The sequence below is a fragment of the Argiope bruennichi genome, chromosome 3, assembly GCF_947563725.1.
Source record: "Argiope bruennichi chromosome 3, qqArgBrue1.1, whole genome shotgun sequence".
Lineage (NCBI taxonomy): Eukaryota > Metazoa > Arthropoda > Arachnida > Araneae > Araneidae > Argiope > Argiope bruennichi.
The window spans coordinates 34,847,108-34,865,475 of record NC_079153.1 but is presented as its reverse complement, the minus strand read 5'-3'; the positions used below and the strand labels follow the sequence as shown (position 1 = coordinate 34,865,475).

The 18,368-nt window shown below is 26.9% G+C and overlaps 1 protein-coding gene across 1 annotated transcript in view; it reads left to right on the top strand.

The window, feature by feature from the left end:
* The window catches only part of LOC129963058 (collagen alpha-1(I) chain-like), a 66,076-nt gene that overhangs the window by 23,167 nt on the left and 24,541 nt on the right, over window positions 1-18,368 (top strand). Inside the window, exons 5-25 of the mRNA XM_056077083.1 lie at window positions 2,418-2,462; window positions 3,097-3,165; window positions 4,067-4,174; window positions 4,869-4,913; window positions 5,698-5,751; window positions 5,903-5,956; window positions 7,965-8,018; window positions 9,843-9,896; window positions 10,053-10,106; window positions 10,725-10,769; window positions 11,640-11,693; window positions 11,793-11,837; window positions 12,223-12,276; window positions 13,155-13,253; window positions 14,870-14,914; window positions 16,100-16,198; window positions 16,316-16,423; window positions 17,400-17,453; window positions 17,726-17,833; window positions 17,939-17,983; window positions 18,132-18,185. Coding sequence (XP_055933058.1) covers window positions 2,418-2,462; window positions 3,097-3,165; window positions 4,067-4,174; window positions 4,869-4,913; window positions 5,698-5,751; window positions 5,903-5,956; window positions 7,965-8,018; window positions 9,843-9,896; window positions 10,053-10,106; window positions 10,725-10,769; window positions 11,640-11,693; window positions 11,793-11,837; window positions 12,223-12,276; window positions 13,155-13,253; window positions 14,870-14,914; window positions 16,100-16,198; window positions 16,316-16,423; window positions 17,400-17,453; window positions 17,726-17,833; window positions 17,939-17,983; window positions 18,132-18,185 — 1,347 coding nt within the window. The remainder of the gene's footprint in view (window positions 1-2,417; window positions 2,463-3,096; window positions 3,166-4,066; window positions 4,175-4,868; window positions 4,914-5,697; window positions 5,752-5,902; window positions 5,957-7,964; window positions 8,019-9,842; window positions 9,897-10,052; window positions 10,107-10,724; window positions 10,770-11,639; window positions 11,694-11,792; window positions 11,838-12,222; window positions 12,277-13,154; window positions 13,254-14,869; window positions 14,915-16,099; window positions 16,199-16,315; window positions 16,424-17,399; window positions 17,454-17,725; window positions 17,834-17,938; window positions 17,984-18,131; window positions 18,186-18,368) is intronic.

Sequence of the window (18,368 nt, the reverse complement as noted above, 5' to 3'; positions counted from 1 at the left end):
AATTGTAGGAGTTCTAAATTTTTAATTTTTTTTTTCAAATAAGTAGCGATACACAAATAATTTCCAACCTTCTTTCCTTAAACAACTGTCAATTTTTCATTAATTTATCTTACTTAATCTTTTATTTTATATCAAAAACTAGCTAATAAACATGAGAATTAATCAAAAAGCTGTAGTTTTATTATTTTTTAGTATAATTAATTTTTTATCAAAAAGATGTCATTATACTCACTGCTGATTTCGTGTAACAATGACTTCTTAATCGGATCTAAGATTTTTGAAAAATTGCATTAGAGGTATTGGTTTAGATAAGTGAAAAAGCATTTATTAATAGGCAATTATGCGTTCATTTGCAATGGAGATATTTGGCAACATCCATTAACACACCAACAATTTTATTATGCTACAAAATCACGTCCAGTATATGCTAAAACAAAAGTATTTTAATAAAACGAAACTAGTATCTCTAATCGAATTTAGGATGAAAGTAATGATAGAAACATTTACCTGATTCAGAAGTCAAGTCAAGAATTCTAAGGTAAACTGTATAATTTTTAATCCATTGTAATTATGCACATTGTAACATGAAAATGAAGTAAAGTATCTGCTCTTTAAAAACAATATGCTTTGAGTTAAAGCATTAATAAGATTATTTTCATTTTAGTTCATATTGCTATATCAAATAAAAATTAATAAATAAATTTGTCTAATAAATTAGAAATGAATTACATTTGCTTAAGACAATAAATCACACAAAACGGCACAATTAGAATGCCAACTTCGTTATAATTAAAAAGTTAAAAGAATAAATATCGTCTGAGCAAATGGTGCCAATATGATAAATAGAAAAAAAACTTGAATATTAAATGTTTATTTCTGATTCCTTCAGCAAACGATAATTAAGCTTAACATTAAACAGGCAAATATATACGAAAAGGAAAAATAAAACATTAAATATTAATAAAAAAATGAATATTTTTATAATCATAAACAAAAAAGAAAAATAGTAAGTAAAAGAATTGAAAGAGAAAAGAAAAATATTTTTATTATGTCATTTAGTGAAAGATTTCTATACTTTAAAGTATTTTTTTGTTTTTAAAAAATCAAATTTTTTGTTTTTTGAGATTTTTTTATTACTAAGGAAGAAATGAGAAAATAATGAAAATAATATCGTTAGATTCAAGTTGAAATGTAAAAAAAGTGAGACACGAAAGATCCGTATAATTTAGAAACAATAACAAGCCTTTTTTAAAAACCTTTCTTCATGTTTTAGAGTTTAAAATAGTTATCAGAATTGCACGACTTAAAAGAAATTTTATTACATTATTATCTTCCTCCTAAAATCTGTATAAAACAATTTTAATAATATCAATATTTGAAATATATGATCTTAAGGCATAAGTTAATTGTAATGCAATTACAGTAAAAGTTGCCATCTGGTCATGCAGAACTACTTCTGTTTCGATTAATTTACTTTAATTTACAGTTTAGTCTATATCTTTACTTAAAGAATTTGCAATGAAAGTTAAGAAAGCTACTCTGGAAATTATGACCACTTTCACTAAACTTCTTATGCGCTGTCCTTTGGAACTGATGGCAACATTCTTAAAATCAAATATTGCAAATTAAGTATTTTATCTTTGTCTGCATTATATTATGACAAATACCATAAAAAACTCAATTACAAAAATATTAAATGCTACTAATTTAGCATTAAATGACTGTATCGATAACTTAATAAAAAGCAAAGCAAAGGCAAATCACATGTCTCCCGAACACTGTCAAAATTAAATAAAAAAATTTAGATAAGATAGATGCAGATTAATTTATAGACTACTATTTCAATGAAAAAAACAACAACGCAATAGCAAGATATTCTAAACAACAAATAATAATAATAATCTTTAATTTTTTTCACATCCTTGTTTACTTTAGTATATTCTAGGAGAATTACCGTTGATAGTAGTAGTTTCTAATTAAATTACAGATTATGTGTGAGTTCTACATTTTTTCAAACGATTTCGTTTCCTTGTTTGTTTTAATTTCTGAAATAAAACTATTGAATTTCGCTTGAAGGATATTGAATTTCGCTTTAATACCAGCCTTAAAAGACAGTAAATGGCCATTCTACTGCTATAGAAAGACATCATGTGGTTGATTCTAACTCTCTTTCTTTGATCTAAATACACCAATCTTTGAATAATCAAAAGCATAAAAAAAAAAATTTCTCGTATTAATTTTCCTAAAATTATCAAACTCGATTCAACTGTTTACAAAAACTACAGTTCATGTGATAATGGCTTACAGATTTAACAGATTGAATCATTCACAATAGCATAGTGAAAATTAAATAGCATAGTGAGTTGTAATTTTAATAAAAAAAAAATTCCCTTATATATCTGAATTCTATATTTTAGGGCGAACCTGGTGAGCCTGGAACGCCTGGATCACCTGGAGAGCGGGTAAGATTGATTATTGATAATTCCATATTCTATCTGATACTTGTATAATATCTTCTAAACTTATGAAAAACATTACAGATGCTAAACTGAAATAAATATTTGCATGAAATAATATATTTTGCAGCACACCTTTACTTTTATTTTCAAAGCGATAGTTAAAAGAAATTTAATTAAAATTGTTTACTCTGTTTACATAAATATTAATAAATAAACCTTTTCTTCCTTTTTTAAAAAAATTTCTTTTTAAGCATACATTGTATGAAATGTGAATTTAAGAAGCACGTAATTATATTATCATTTAAAGAATTCCACTTGGAATATATTGTTATCTTTTATTTAAACTGACGGTTGGCTCTTGCACCAATAAAACATAAACCAAGCCTTTATTAAGAACTATTATTTATTTACTTTATATTTAACGTAATAAAGATTAATTGTAATTAATTGTTTCATTTCTTCACTAATGCTGAAATGCTTTGCAAAGAAAAACATATTTTTAATAATATACTTCTCTTCATTTTATGGTTATTTAAATCAGGCTATAACATCCTTACCATAAAATATTATTTCTTATACAAATGTCAGAATTACAACTAAAATACTTACAAGTGCAAACTTCACATTTCTTTATCAGGGTGAATCAGGAGAACCTGGATCACATGGTGTACCTGGAAGACCTGGACCACCCGGTCCAGCCGGAGATGTAAGCATTCCTTTCTATTTGCTTTTATAACTAAATGGAATCGATATAGGCTTGCATGTTATGTCTAAAGTGTGCATCTCCAATTTAATTTTGGGATATTATGTATGTGGCATTTTTAAAATGATCGGTTGGGTTTTAGGGTTTTTGGATTTAGGGTTTTTTTAATGAAACCTATACAGTGAAGAAGTAAATACACTGTTTATTGAAGATTAAAAAAATTCTGATTATTTACAAATGATTACTTATAGTTAAAGGAGATAAGATTAACAAGAAAAAAAAAATAACTTGAGAAGTGTTAAACAATTTGTTCAAAAGCTTAAAGAACTTGATAAAACGAGCCTACCATACCCTGTCCCTTTGTCTCCCATTGAGAACAAACCTCGAAGCATCCTTAAGCTGCGTTCCAATGACCTGTGCCCACCTTGAGGCTGGCACATTTTGCTCTCTTTCCCCTCTCTTGTGATTTTTTTGGGGTTCTTTGATATCTGCTCATTTTACCGACAATTTGCGGGAAGCTACGGACCGACAGCCACAGGCGGAGGTGATCCAGCAATGAGTCAGTTGGTAGATTTATGACTAAATACGTAAGGCCACGGGTTGTTCGAACGCGGCTTTACTGAGCCTCAGTCAAGTATCAAATCATTTGTCTCCATGTCTCATTTCTCTCCATCTATAAGATACTAACATGAATCTTTTCTATAAACGATACAAAATATTGACTACCCATTTTTACCCGTCTCAGAATATAAAACATTTATTGTGTTTTTATGTATTCTTTACGGAAATAGAAAATTCTTATCTAATTTTGGTACTAAACAATCACGATGAAAGTTTTTGATATACATGTACTAATACATTTTATTTTGTGCCATACTAAAAATGTCTGATTTTCACACTCTAGTTAAGCGCTTGGTTTCAAAGTTTGGCTGCTCAACAAGGCCTTGGAGGAGATAAAGGTCCCGGCCCTGGTCTAGGTCCTGATGCTTTTCAGTTTATGCAAGCGCAAGTCGTAAGTATAATAAATACTTTGATAAATATTTTACACTCGTAATATTTCAAGCACTTCTGAAAATTACATAATAAAATATATTTCGATATTCTCAAATTTTTGCTTTATTTAAATAGAAGGAACAAAAATTATCGTATAATATTTGGTCTTTCGAGTTTTTATTTAAAATGTATAAATTTGTCGAATAATCTAATTATTATTTCAGATATCTTGCTTTTAACTGTAAACTGGCTATAAAATTTAAGTTTTAGCAAATAATGTGTTTCTTAGGAATTATATAAGGAAAAAAATATATTGAGTTTTTTTAGGTAGTGATTTCTTTAAACTTATCAACAGACTTTCAGTATAAATATCTTCACTAAGGAAAATGAGAATGAGAAATGCTTTGAATCTTGTATAAATATTAATTTTTAAGTCAAAACTTAGCGTAATTTATATAATTTGGCATACGATTCAAATTTCTTTAATTACAAAAATAAATATTATTTTTAAAATATCATTTGCAAGTTTGTACCTTAATTTTCTATAATTCATTTACATGTTTTATGCATGATTTTTTAAAAGTCAAAAGAAAATTTGAAATTTTTTTAAAATTTTATTTGTGTAAAATTCAGAAAAATGATATAAACAAATTAAACATTCATGATTATTTATATATAAATGCCCAGTTAAAATATCTCCTTCTTCTTAAAAGGGACCTGTGGGACCAAGAGGATCTCCTGGACCACCCGGACCATCAGTAAGTCAGCTACGATTAATCAATTTTATTTAAAATTTTATTGTATAACTATTGTTTAGTGACATTCAGAATTATTTAATTTTCCAATAGGTATTTAAAATGTGATTTTATTGTTGAATTCTTATTATTGAGAAATTTCATTATTGATGATTCATTTCGTATTTTTTAATTAGTATTATTGTAATATTATTCTTGAAAAATCTTTTAGTTAATAAATAATTTGCTGAATTGTATTGTTGACATCCCTTTGTAGAATCTTGTTATCGGAGTCTTATTGTTAAAATTCTTATTATTGGAATCTAATTAGAAATATTGTTAAAAAACTTATTATTGGAATGTTATTGTTAAAATTCTCATTATTGTAATCTTATTCGAAATCTTGTTAAAAAACTTATTATTGGAATCTTATAGTTAAAATTCTTATTATTGGAATCTTATAGTTAAAATTCTTATTATTGGAATCTTATTAGAAATCTTGTTAAAAAATTTATTATTGGAATCTTAAAGTTAAAATTCTCCTTATTGAAATCTTAAAGTTAAATTCTCATTATTGGAATCTTATTATTTGAATTTTTTTGCGAAAATTATTGTTAATATTCCTATTATTAAAACTTTTATTGTTGAAAAGCTTCTATTTAAAATCTTATTATTTAAAGTATTATTGTTGAATTATAATATTGAAATTTTATTATAGAAAATCCTTTTGTCGACAATTCTATTGAATAATCGTATTATTTAAAGCTGTTAAAAATTCTAATCTATGAAATTATTTTTTCTTGTTTAGGGTCCACAAGGTTTTCAAGGCCCTCGAGGAGAATCTGGAGAACCTGGCCCACCTGTAAGCAGCATACTTTTCTGTTGTAAAAATTTTCGTCTCTTCTTGTAACATTTTTGAGATTTCCTATTATTAATATATATTGATTCTTTTTACACATGTTTAATTAAAGCATTATTAAGGGTAATTTTTCTTAATGCTTTAATCCTTTCAGGGCACACCTGGTCCACCAGGAGAAAGAGGACTTCCTGGATTACCCGGAAAGGATGTAAGTTTTCTTCCAAATTTTTTGAGGGTGTATTTACCGATATATGTATTTAAATTAATGAATTATTGTAAATTTGTTGTTGGTGAATAGTTTGAACTCAGATATAACTCTTCGTGTTAAAAAAATTTAAAAATGAAAGAAAAAGAAAACTTTTCATGTTATGGTAACAAACAGTTCACACACATGCACAAAACCTGGCGTTTTATGTAAAATTTAAGAATCTGCGTATTTATGCCATCTAATGGCAACTACTGTAGCAGAAATGAACATACGGAAATGGGATACTAAAGAGTTCTAAGGAGTAGTAGTGAGTCCGTACAGAGATTATTAAATGACGTATTCCCAGCGAACAAATGCAAAATTATTCATTTTAAACTACATAATTCTATGTTGGTTCATTTTAAGTTACGTAATTCTACGTTGATTCTATTTTATGCACTTCCCCGAACTTTTATCCTAAAAAAATTGATAATGTTTAGCATTTAAAAAGATTAAGTTATTGAAAGCTGTGCTAAAAAATGCAAAACTATTCGTTTTAAACTACGCAATTCTACATTGATTCTATTTTATGCATTTCCCCGAACTTTTATGTTAAAAAAATTGATAATGCTTGGCGTCTAAAAAGATTGGGTTGCCAGGAGCTGCGCTAAAAAATGCAAAATGATTCATTTAAAGCTGCTCAGTTCTACTTGATTCTATTTTATGCACTTTCCCAAACTTTTATCCTAAAAAAGTAGCTAATGTTTAGCGTCTAAAAAGACTGGGTTATCAAGAGCTGTGTTCCTATTGAAACTAAGCAAGAAATATACATTACTTTTATTGCATGTCTCCAAAATAAACTCAATTTCCTATAAAAATCCATGATAAATAGATAAATAAACAAATAATTTGGATAATGCCTATTGCATTCTAAATGTTTGTATTTGTTAACCTACAGCCACTATATAAGATTTTTAATTAAAGTACTTAATATTTTCAAAATCTGATAAATTTCAAAAAATAATCTATGGATTTTTTGTGGACCTGTATATGGTTATATAAGTCCTAATATTGAAAAAAGAATTAATTAAATAATCGCATAAATTAAACCAGACAAAAGTTTGTCTATGCCAAAAGTATGAGCACTCATCAACTATATACTGGTTGATACAGAGAGTTTGTCCCTGTATTCCTAGGTTCAAAAAGGAATTTTCCGTAAAAACATTGTCTTTTTCTGAATTTATGGCACCCTCCACCAATTACACATACAAATTATTAAAATTAATTCATCGGAATCTATTTTAAAGTGCCCTTTCTCATAGCCAAGTATACCAACAATACCAAATCGTCAAAAATAAAAATCAAGATGGCTGAAAAGGTAAAAGGTGCATAGGGTTGCCAGAAAACTACCTTAATTGCCTGTTTGGGTTATTAGATTGGCGACAAACTCAAGAGGCGCATTACATTAGATTTCATCATTACTTTTATCAGACGATATAATCGAACGAAGCAACATTCTGGATTATATATTGAGCAGATTGTAGAAAAGAGGACGAGTGATATTTTCATGAATCGATTGTACTTGATGCACTTTTTTTTTCAACTTTAACATAAGTTTCTAATTATTTTCTAATCACATCTTGTAAGATAAGAAATTATTCATATATTTTTCTTAATTATTTCTGGGTACTTTTCCGTAAGCCGGGCTCAAATGTCGCCCATTGAGAACCAAACGTGAGCCAAATCGCCAAGCGAAGCGAATGACAAATCAGAAATTTGGCGGAATTCTACATTATTTGGCGATTTTTCGCTTGCGCCCGGCTAACGGAAAAGTACCAATTTCTCTTTATATTTCAAATATTTTCTTTCTTTTTTTAAATAATAACAATATTTATTTGCCGTAATGCACTTTAATTATTAAGTTTCCAATTTCATCTTCTGCAGACTATATTTAATATTTACAATAAAAATGCAGATGTTAACTACTTTTCATGACTTTCACGTTGCTCATTTTATTGTATACATTTAGGGAGAATCTGGCGAAGATGGTAGACCTGGACCTCCAGGACCACCAGGACCTCCGGTAAGCATTACTTTTTATGAATAATAAAAATATTTTATCATTTGTTATTTTGAAATGATATATAGATATCTATCGCTATGCATATATAGAAAATTTCTTTATATGGCATTGAATTTTGAAAATAATATACATTTTGTCAAATAGAAAATCGGTTCTTTTTAACAATTGAAGGGTTTGCTGCAAAAAGGAGGTGGCTCCAACTATTCAAGTTTGAAAGAAAACTGGTGGTAGCACCAGGAGCTACCTCTATATTGCAACAAACTAATGAGATAAACAGCTCCATCACTTGACTTAACGGGATAACTAACGATTGGAGCTATATCTTTCTGGCACCAAAATAACAAGTTTTTTTATTATTTTGAAACATAATAGTGCATGTAACTCCAAATTCACCTAATTGAAGCTACATCCTTTTTGCAGCAAATCCTTCAATTAGATTTATTTATTTACAAAAAGCAAATCAGAAACAAAGTTTCACATTAAAGATTGAGATTATAATAATATTGAAAAATGAAAGCACGGGCTTAAATTCATATGATGATGCAAATGATAATCAAAGTTACTAAACTTTTTTTTAATTGTTTCCAATAAAATTTTCAATAATTTAATGTAATAAATTTAGTAAAAAAGTAAAAAAATTTAGACCACGTGCATTTAATTCCATAAATTAAGTGATAGCAGATGGAACTGGTTAACATTTTTGTGTGCTAACATTTTTCATTGGCATCAATTTAAATAGGGCACTATTTATTTAATTAAAATGTATTTTACAGAAAATCCAGTTATAATGATTATGGAATTAACTGGAATAGTTTCGTACGTTCTGCTTCAATATGACGGATTGAAGTTGTTTAGAATTTGCTTCTTGTAATATTAGAAATTAAGGGATAATAGCCTTTCTAGCCATAAATTCCAGGTTCGTTGTTTCAAGTTTCCACTTATAGAGGAAACAAAAGCAGGAAACAAAATACAAATTTGTATTTTGTTTCCAGCAGGAAACAAAATACAAATTGTAAAAAAAAAAGAAAGAATATATCACAAAATGAACACAAAGTATTTGCATGTCAAAGAACAATATAAAAAACATATTAATCATTAAAATATGTAAGCATTTAACTTAAAAAACAGTAAAGGATTATTGTAAATATCAGAATAATTATTTTGCTGCAGATAAGCAATTTGAAATTTAATTTATGTTTAGGCTGTGTAATTAAATTGTTGTTTCTAAACAGTTCTTAATTTTTTAATGCCCATATACGGCAGGTGGTAATTCGGACGTGATATGAATATGTTGTTTTCTAATCTAGATTTATTAATGACTTATTAAAGACTGCACACGGCAATCATAAAATTAATTAAAAAAGGATCAGTGTAATTCAATTTAACAAAAAACATTAATAGATAGTCTTCTATTTCAAATTTCAGCATATGGAGCAAAACGAATAGAATTAAGTATTTCAGGGAAGTCAGCCACACTATTAGTGATTTTATAGAAAAATAGCATATATTAAATATATCTTCAGGATTTAAAGCCAGAAAAGTAGAAAATATTTCGAAGTTATATCATGCATTAAAATAAAGTTAATTTTTAAAATTATATTACAAAAATATGTAATAATTCTGTTTAATAAAGATTTTTTTATAAATGTTTTGTTTTGAATTATATATTGCATCACATTTATCTTTTAATCATTTAATGGTGGAAACTAATTTAAAAATGCTTTTATTTTCTTATAAATTTTGTTAAACTTCAACTATAAATATATCTTAAAATTTATTTACAAATAATTACTCTTCCTCTGAGTTTACTTATTTTCATTTTAGGGTCCTCGTGGTCTTCCCGGAATGCCTGGATTACCTGGTGTGAAAGGACATAGAGTAAGTTCTCAGAAATGTATTTATTTAATTCTTTGTCGATAAGTGAATTTTTTCTTACACTAAACTGCCTTCGTATAAATTTGCTGTTTGGAAAAATCCATTTGAAATTAATATCATATACATTTGTATTTCATTCATATGTGAACACTTTTCTAGGGCTTCCCTGGTTTGGATGGATCAAAAGGTGAACAAGGACCTCAAGGAGAAAAGGTAAGAAATATTGAGAATTCTTGTACAAATGTTTGTATAAATGCTACACAATTAATTGCCATTTCATTTCTTCTGATAACTAAATATTACTTCTCTATAATTTTGTTAATATCTTAATTCATTTTTATTTAGAGATACAATAATTTAATAGTTAATTAATTACACTATTTTAATAGTTAATTAATAACTCCAGCAATGTTTATATTAAATAATATTAAAATATTTAAAATAACGGATTAATGCTTTCGCATGTTATTTCTTATTATCGTTGTAATTAGTGAATTAATTTTTTTAATATCATCAAAGCATTATAATGAAATTAATTTAATTCCGAATTAATAATATTAAATTTTTTTTTCTGGATTGCTACTTAATTCATTTTGTTAGTTTCTAGATTTCACAATTTAAAATATCTATAATTATTTTTATCATTCAGATAGGATTCTCATCCTTAGATTTACAAAATAAGTAGTTTTTTTTACACTTAATTTTAAAAAAATCTAAAATTTAGTTAATATTTGAATATGATACTTAAGTTATATAATAAATAATTCTTAAAGTACATAATATTAAAAATCTGAAATCTATATTCATATTAAAATGTTGTCTCTTTCTTAGGGCGCCCAAGGACCGGCCGGAAAAATGGGTGCAGCTGGCCCATTGGTAAGTTAATATATATATATATATATATATATATATATATATATATATATATATATATATATATATATATATATATATATATATATATATATATATATATATATATATATATATATATATATATGTAAGGTTATTTGAATCCTGTCGGCTAAATAATATGTAACATTATTTTGGTTGAATCAGAATGCAGCCGGTTTAACAAGTAGTGAAGAGACTTTGTATCTTTAATTTCGTTTTAATATCCATTTCGTGAAAGCATAATTATTTACAAGCAAACGCAGCGCAGCACAAAAGCAGAAGTAAGAGAGAAGCGAAGAAGGGCCGAAACAAATGATCACTAGTCTTATATAACACTGGATTTCTGGCCATGCATGTGGTGACCTTTAACACCTTTTCAAGAGCAACGAAAAGTATCACTTTCATTTGATACATAGTACTGATGGCGCATTAGTTTTACAGAGGAATTAATTAAACCGAAAGTGGAATTGGATCTTGAAATAAGAGAATATTTTAGAATGAAGTTACGATGGGCTAAATTAAGATAAAATCTTGGAAATTAAATAAATTAAAATTAGAATTTAAAATATCATTATATATATATATATATATATATATATATATATATATATATATATATATATATATATATATATATATATATATATATATATATATATATATATATATATATATATGTATATATATATATATATATATATATATATATATATATATATATATATATATATATATATATATATATATATATATATATATATATATATATGCTTGCTGCTATGAAATACGTTGTTTTTGGTATTTTCTTTCAACTGTCCTTCGTCATATTAACCTTGACAAATGAAATTTTAGGGACCGCCTGGACCTCGAGGAGAAAGAGGACGCGAAGGCCCTCCTGGACCACCTGTGAGTCCTTTCAATATCACTTTTTCATTAGTCGTTTATTCATAAATTTAAAATTTATTCTTCTCTTACACAACTGAATTATTCTAAAATATTTTTTAGGGAATAAGAGGAATAGATGGCTTGCCCGGACCGCCAGGACCACCAGTAAGTATTTTGCAGTTCATTCTTCTTTGTAATATTTTCATTCAATAATAGTATAAGCAAGTTTATAAATGTTTTTAAGTAATATTTTAAAACAGTATTTATTTTTTTAAAGTTTTATTTAAAAAATATTATGTATTTTAAATAATCCCTGTTGCATATTATTATCATAAATTTTATTTTATTTTTTATATATAAAATTTATAAATTTTATATTTTTTTATTTTATATATAAATTTTATTTAAATAAAATTTTATATTTTTTATTTTATATATAAAATTTATTTTATTATGCAACGTTTAATTTAATTATTATTTTAAAACTAATTGATATCCTATATATGAATTCAATTATTTCTTTTTTCATATGTGTACATACTCTTTTTAGGGTCCTATCGGCAGACCAGGATCCCCAGGTTTCCCAGGATCACCTGGAGCAAAGGTAACATTTTTACAATTCATATCTCTTTTTTTAAAGGCAAAACTTTATGAGTTTGTCTGTTGTAAGTAAATAAGGGTTACATAACAGACTTCAGATTTACAAATAATTTTACAAGTCTGTCAAAGAAGAGTTTAAAGAAATTAAATAATATTGAATAAGAACAGTTACATTTTGAAGTCTTTTTTTTTCTCACATCTCTTCTTGTTGCTAATGAAGCTGTGTTTTTTTAAAATTAGGTTTGTGGCAGATTTTACTTTATTTATTTGAAATACAGTTTGAAATAATCTCCAGGACAGGAATGATTTAGATTTTTTTTCTTGAAGTTATTTAAATTTATTGAGATAAAATTTACACAAAATGTATATTCGACAACATCAAATTTGTACTTTATATGGATGTAAAAACTATGATAATTTTTAATACAGCCAAAATGTTTTTTTAAAATTAAAATTTATAATAACTTTCAATCGCCATCCCAAGGCAAGATTTCAATTTTCTATGTAAAATAAAAAACTTTCATCTTTCCAATGCTTGCGAATTCATTCAAATACTTTTGCAACGGTGCATACAGTGCTCTAATAATGTAGGCCCCAAAATGAAATAAAATATAAATTAGACGCAGTTTCTGCTTTGATTGAGGCAAGGAAATCAGAAATAATTGAATTTGAAGCTGAAGTTTTTTAATGGTAGAAGGGATTTACTAGTTACCTAATTTTGGCAAGAGAGAGCTATTTTCTTTTTGATATTAAATCTACATTATTTCATATCATTAAATTCCGAGTTTGCATTTGTTTACGTAATTTATTTCTTGCCAAAAAATATTGTTTTGAGTACTAATTGTAAAATGTCGATGATTGAATTACTTTGAAATATATTAGGGAGATGCTGGACCCACAGGCCCTAAAGGAAGTCAAGGCTTACAAGGACCACGTGGAGAACCTGGTAAACCAGGAATACCCGGAGAACCAGGGCCAATGGTAATAGACTGCATTTCATTTCATTTTGGATTTAGAAGTTACTGAAATGTCTTTCAATTTCTAATCAATCCGGAAACGAATCGCTATTTATGAAGTAAAAAAGTGCATATTGTGCGTTCTGAAAAAAATTTATGCGACATAAATATTTAGTACTACCATAAACGTCCGAGATTGTTGTAAGTAAACTGCATTTTTACATATTTTTTCTGTTACAAATCGAGGGAGAGGATTTTTTTTTATTTTGCATATAAGCTGCTTTGTGTAAATGATAAGAACTATAAAAATGAATATGATTCTCACGTGAAAAGTATCATGATATCTAATTTAATTGAGAATAAAATAAAATGTCATATTTAAAGATTTGGCATGCTTTCAAATCGTTGTATGATTATTATTTAAAAATAAACATTTCATTATTATAATTGTCTATCTTATCGAATGCAAAACTGAAATATTATTTTTCTTCAGGCATGCATATGCAGATTTCTTAGCCATTTTTAAAGAAATAAATATATAATTACTTTTACATATTTCAAATATTAAATATTAATTCTAAATGACAACAAAATAAATTTTGTTGATTAATGCCATCATTTTTCTAGCATAAATTTTAATTTTATAAATATATTTAAATTTCGCAAAAATGGGAAATTTTAGGTATGGATTTTATTACGATAATTTTGGCAATCCAAAAAGACTTCTTATTTTTCCGACTACTGAGATAGGATGATTTAATGGTATGTGCTTAAAGACTTTAAAAATCATTGAAAGAACATGGTGTTTCATGTAATAATTTCATGAGTACTTACATAGGATTAATGAATTTTTCATGTAATGACTTTGTGTATACTTATTTAAGAGCGATTCTTTTTTCATATTATAACTTCGAAAATAATTTTTTTTTCAAGCTTCAACTTTTGTAAAAGTATGCATCAAAGGAAAATTCTGCTTCAAAATACACTTATAATGCAAAATTTAAAATATTTGCATGTAACTGCTAAATCTTGGTGACTATATAAACATAATAAGATTGAATGAAAGAACCAAGATGTTAAATTTGGATTTTCAATAGAGCTCACTGAGATGTGTGAATATAAAGATACAAAAAAAATCGCATAGATTACCTAAAAGTTCCTTTTTAATTAAAATTGTCTTCATGATTTGGTAGGAATTCATTAAAATAAATGATTTTAAAAGATTCAGCGAATTACCTAAAAGTTTATAAAATTAATTTCCAAGATTTCATGTAAATTTATTAGACAATTGATTATATGAATAAATAAGCCTGTATAAATGAAGCATGTGGTGGTATGTAGATTATTATAATCCATGCAGGAAGCAACAGGACGAATTTTTTTGAGGAACATTTCTTTTAATAATCACATTCACACACTAAACAAGCACAAACACAGAGACAAGACATTCACGCGTGCGGCTTCACAGTTCATCATCACATCTCATTCTAATTACAATCGCAATGCACTATGGGATGGCCTAATCAGGTATCGCTATCTAGTATCCAAAGGAGAAGATAAGAGTAATGCAACTGCTGCAAGCAAACGTTTAAAAATGGTGTATTTAGGGTTTTATTCATTGAGATGAATTCCTTATTTTAGGGTGCACCAGGAAAAGATGGCGCTCCAGGAGAAAAAGGTTCGCCGGTAAGTTTGCCATGTTTTTAAATAATAAATTTTTATATTGAATAGAAACAATTCAATTAGCAATTTTTATGTTGTATAGAATAATAAGTCCGGTTTGTTATGCATAATTTGAAATATATATATTTTTTAAACAAAAAAAAGGAAAAATTTGATTTATATATTGATAAGAATGGATGTAATTTAATATAGAACCCATAATTGACTCTAAACGCTTTTTTTATGCGATTTACAGCTGTGTTAATCTATAGAAGTTTGGTTTGGTTGTTTGGATTTTTTTGGCGCAAGAGCCATTTTTGGCCAAGCTCCGCCAAGCACATGGTATGAAATGCTACTAGATTAAAAAGAACTAAACATCATAAAGTCTAATATAAAGTAAAATACGCAAATTCAGATGATATAAAATACATTCAAAGAGTAAAAATTCCAAATGAAAGTTTGAGAAAACATTTTCACATAAAAAGTGTTAAAAAAAATTTAATAAATAAAAGACGATAAATCAACAAAAAGAGTTAAATGCGAATATAAAATCCAATGGTTCTTAAAAACTTAAAAAGGTTTGGGTGATGTTTTTCACCCACCAATTCCTGTAGGGTTAATGATAATGAATTAAAATAGTGTAATCGATACGAGAATCTTAGAAATCTATAGAAAAGAACTTATAAAGAATATTAAAAATTATTTTATTTATATAAATTTTTAACTAAGTTTATTTCTATTATTAATTAAATTAAATTAAAGATATATTAAATAGTACATTAAATGCTTTATTTAATTATTTTTAAAATTAATCTATACTTTAATTGTGATTAATTAATAAATTTTCAGTTAATTAAAAATTAACCATTGAATTCAATTTTTTTATTAAGAGAATTTTTAGTCCAAAAATGCTAAATTTGAACTATTTTATTAATTAAGGTAATCAAAATTAATTTAAGTAACCAAAAATTTTAGGTGATGGCAATTTTCATCTCTATCTCACTGTAATGTGAAAATAATTTAATCATGAATTTATTATTTTATAAATTTTTGCCTGTTTATAAAGTAAAAGCCTTTTTTTAAAGAAAAAAATAGGATTAATGCTGTAAATCATAAAGTGAGATTAGGAGAAATAATTAATTCCTTAGTTAAATTAAAGCAGTTGTATATATTGAAATGTATTATAATAAATTCTGTTAAAAATTATAGGGTGAAACTGGTCTAGCAGGGTCACCTGGTTTCCCTGGTGCAAGAGGTCCGCCTGGCTTATCAGGAAGTCCAGGACTACCAGGCCCGAAAGGATCTCCTGTAAGTATACATCGAAATTCTGATATATTTCTAACTGAGATTGGAAGCATTACTTTCTTTTAAATTTATATTTTTGTTTTTAAACTTTCATCTATTAATTATAATTTTATCATGCAGGGTATCCCTGGTGAAGTTGGTCTGAAAGGAGAATCTGGAAGAAAGGGAGAACAAGGTACACCTGGTCCCAGAGGTCTTCCTGGAACACCTGGTCAAGCAGGGAAAAGGGTAAAGTGTTGTTTTTCTATTTTGTTAAAAGAAAAGATCCGAATGTGTAATAATATATGGTGTTCTGCATTTGCAGTGTTTTTAAAATGATACATTTGTTTAAAAAAATCTTAAAAAATATATCGTTTGGCATAACTTAGGTTTTATAATGAAAAAATTTATCAATCTGTGGATTTTAACCTTTTTAAAAACATTTTCCTTTCGAAGTAGGAAATATGATTTCAGCTTTTATATAATAATAATTTACTCATCTTACACTAGAGGAATCTCACTTCTAAATATCTCCAAGGATTAAGAAAAATTCATTTTTAATTATTATAATTTACTAAAAAAATCAAACACTCCGTCTTTGTCAAAATTAAAGGCACCAGATTTAAAGTCTGATGCATTCAACCTTAATTTAAATAATTAACCTATTATTTTGAACAATTACTTTAATTCGGGAGAATTTGTTTCAAAAACTCAACTTGTGTGATATCAGTTTGCCTCATTTAGATTAAATCCGTTATCCCCAACATTTTTTGGTTTTATTTTAATCAAATAAATTTTTCTAATGTTCTGAGATAAGTGTTTTGAACATATTTTAATATTTTGCTTTTATTTTTTAAATAATAGTCAATTAATTGCTTTCAATTTAATAATTAACGTCTTTAGAAAGTAGACAGAATAGCTCTATTTCATTAGATTTTCACATGTGTAATGAAGATACAGTGCACTCATACACCGCGTTATAATACTTGCGATAATTATAAAAAAAATATCTCAAAATTTCTTTCAATTCTCAAAAGAATCATATATATATAAGTAAATTTCATTAATTAATTCAAATGAATAAAAAAAATTATAATCTTTTATGTAAACACATCATTATTACATTCTTGTGTTTTGTAATTATTCTATTTATTTTATTACTCATTAAAATTTTTTTTTCAATTGTGGGTGTAAAAATCTTTAAATGTGACGCATTTTTTTACAGGGCAAAGCTGGTTCAACTGGTCCACCTGGACCGTCCGGCCCTCCTGGTGAGCGGGTAAGGAACGCAGTTTTGTTTTTCATGTCATTTGGCATTTCATTATTACTGTGAAATAAATTTACTTTTTGAAAAGAAAAAGGTTAAAATAGCTTTTATAATATTATTTTTAGCACTCAATACATTTCTTACTTTAAAATTTTTTCATTATTTATCGATCTAAATCTGCATAAAGTTGAGTGCTGCTCAACAAAACAGATCGTTAAAGTTAACGCTGAGACGTTAAACATTAAAAATGTGTAACATTGCTCTTACTGAAATATTTTATGTAGGGCTTACCTGGAGATCGTGGATTCCCCGGCCCAGATGGCCCTGCTGGGATGAAAGGGGCTCAAGGTGACAGAGGCCCGCAAGGTCCTCAGGGTCCCAAAGGCTCTCAGGTAATTTATACAATTTTTTCATCCGATTTTTTTTGCGTATTTTGTATCTGAACGCTGGAATCAAAAAATTTCACTGCTATAAAATGTGTTTTTTTATTTATTTAGGGTGAATCTGGAAGACCTGGCCCACCAGGATTACAAGGACTTCGCGTAAGATTTTATTTATCATTTACTAAAATAATATGAATGCTATAATCTTTAAAATTAAATGTTATAATTTTTTTCTCAAATTGATTAGTGTTTTTTCTTCTTTTTACTGCTCTATATCTCTAAAAAACTTCTCTGTTTTTATCCTTAGGGTTTAGCTGGAAGACCTGGATTACCCGGAAAAGATGGAATAGCTGGTGAAAGGGTAAGTTTGCTAGTATTTCAACTGATTCTTGACTGTCAAGTGGTTATAATAATGATTATTAGTCAGTGACAGATTTAAGTATTTTACTACCCTTATCAGTATGCATTATAAGACCCCACTTTTAATAATTGGGGCGAATCTTTATCAATATGTTAAAAATGTATTTTAGTTTCATTTTTTTTA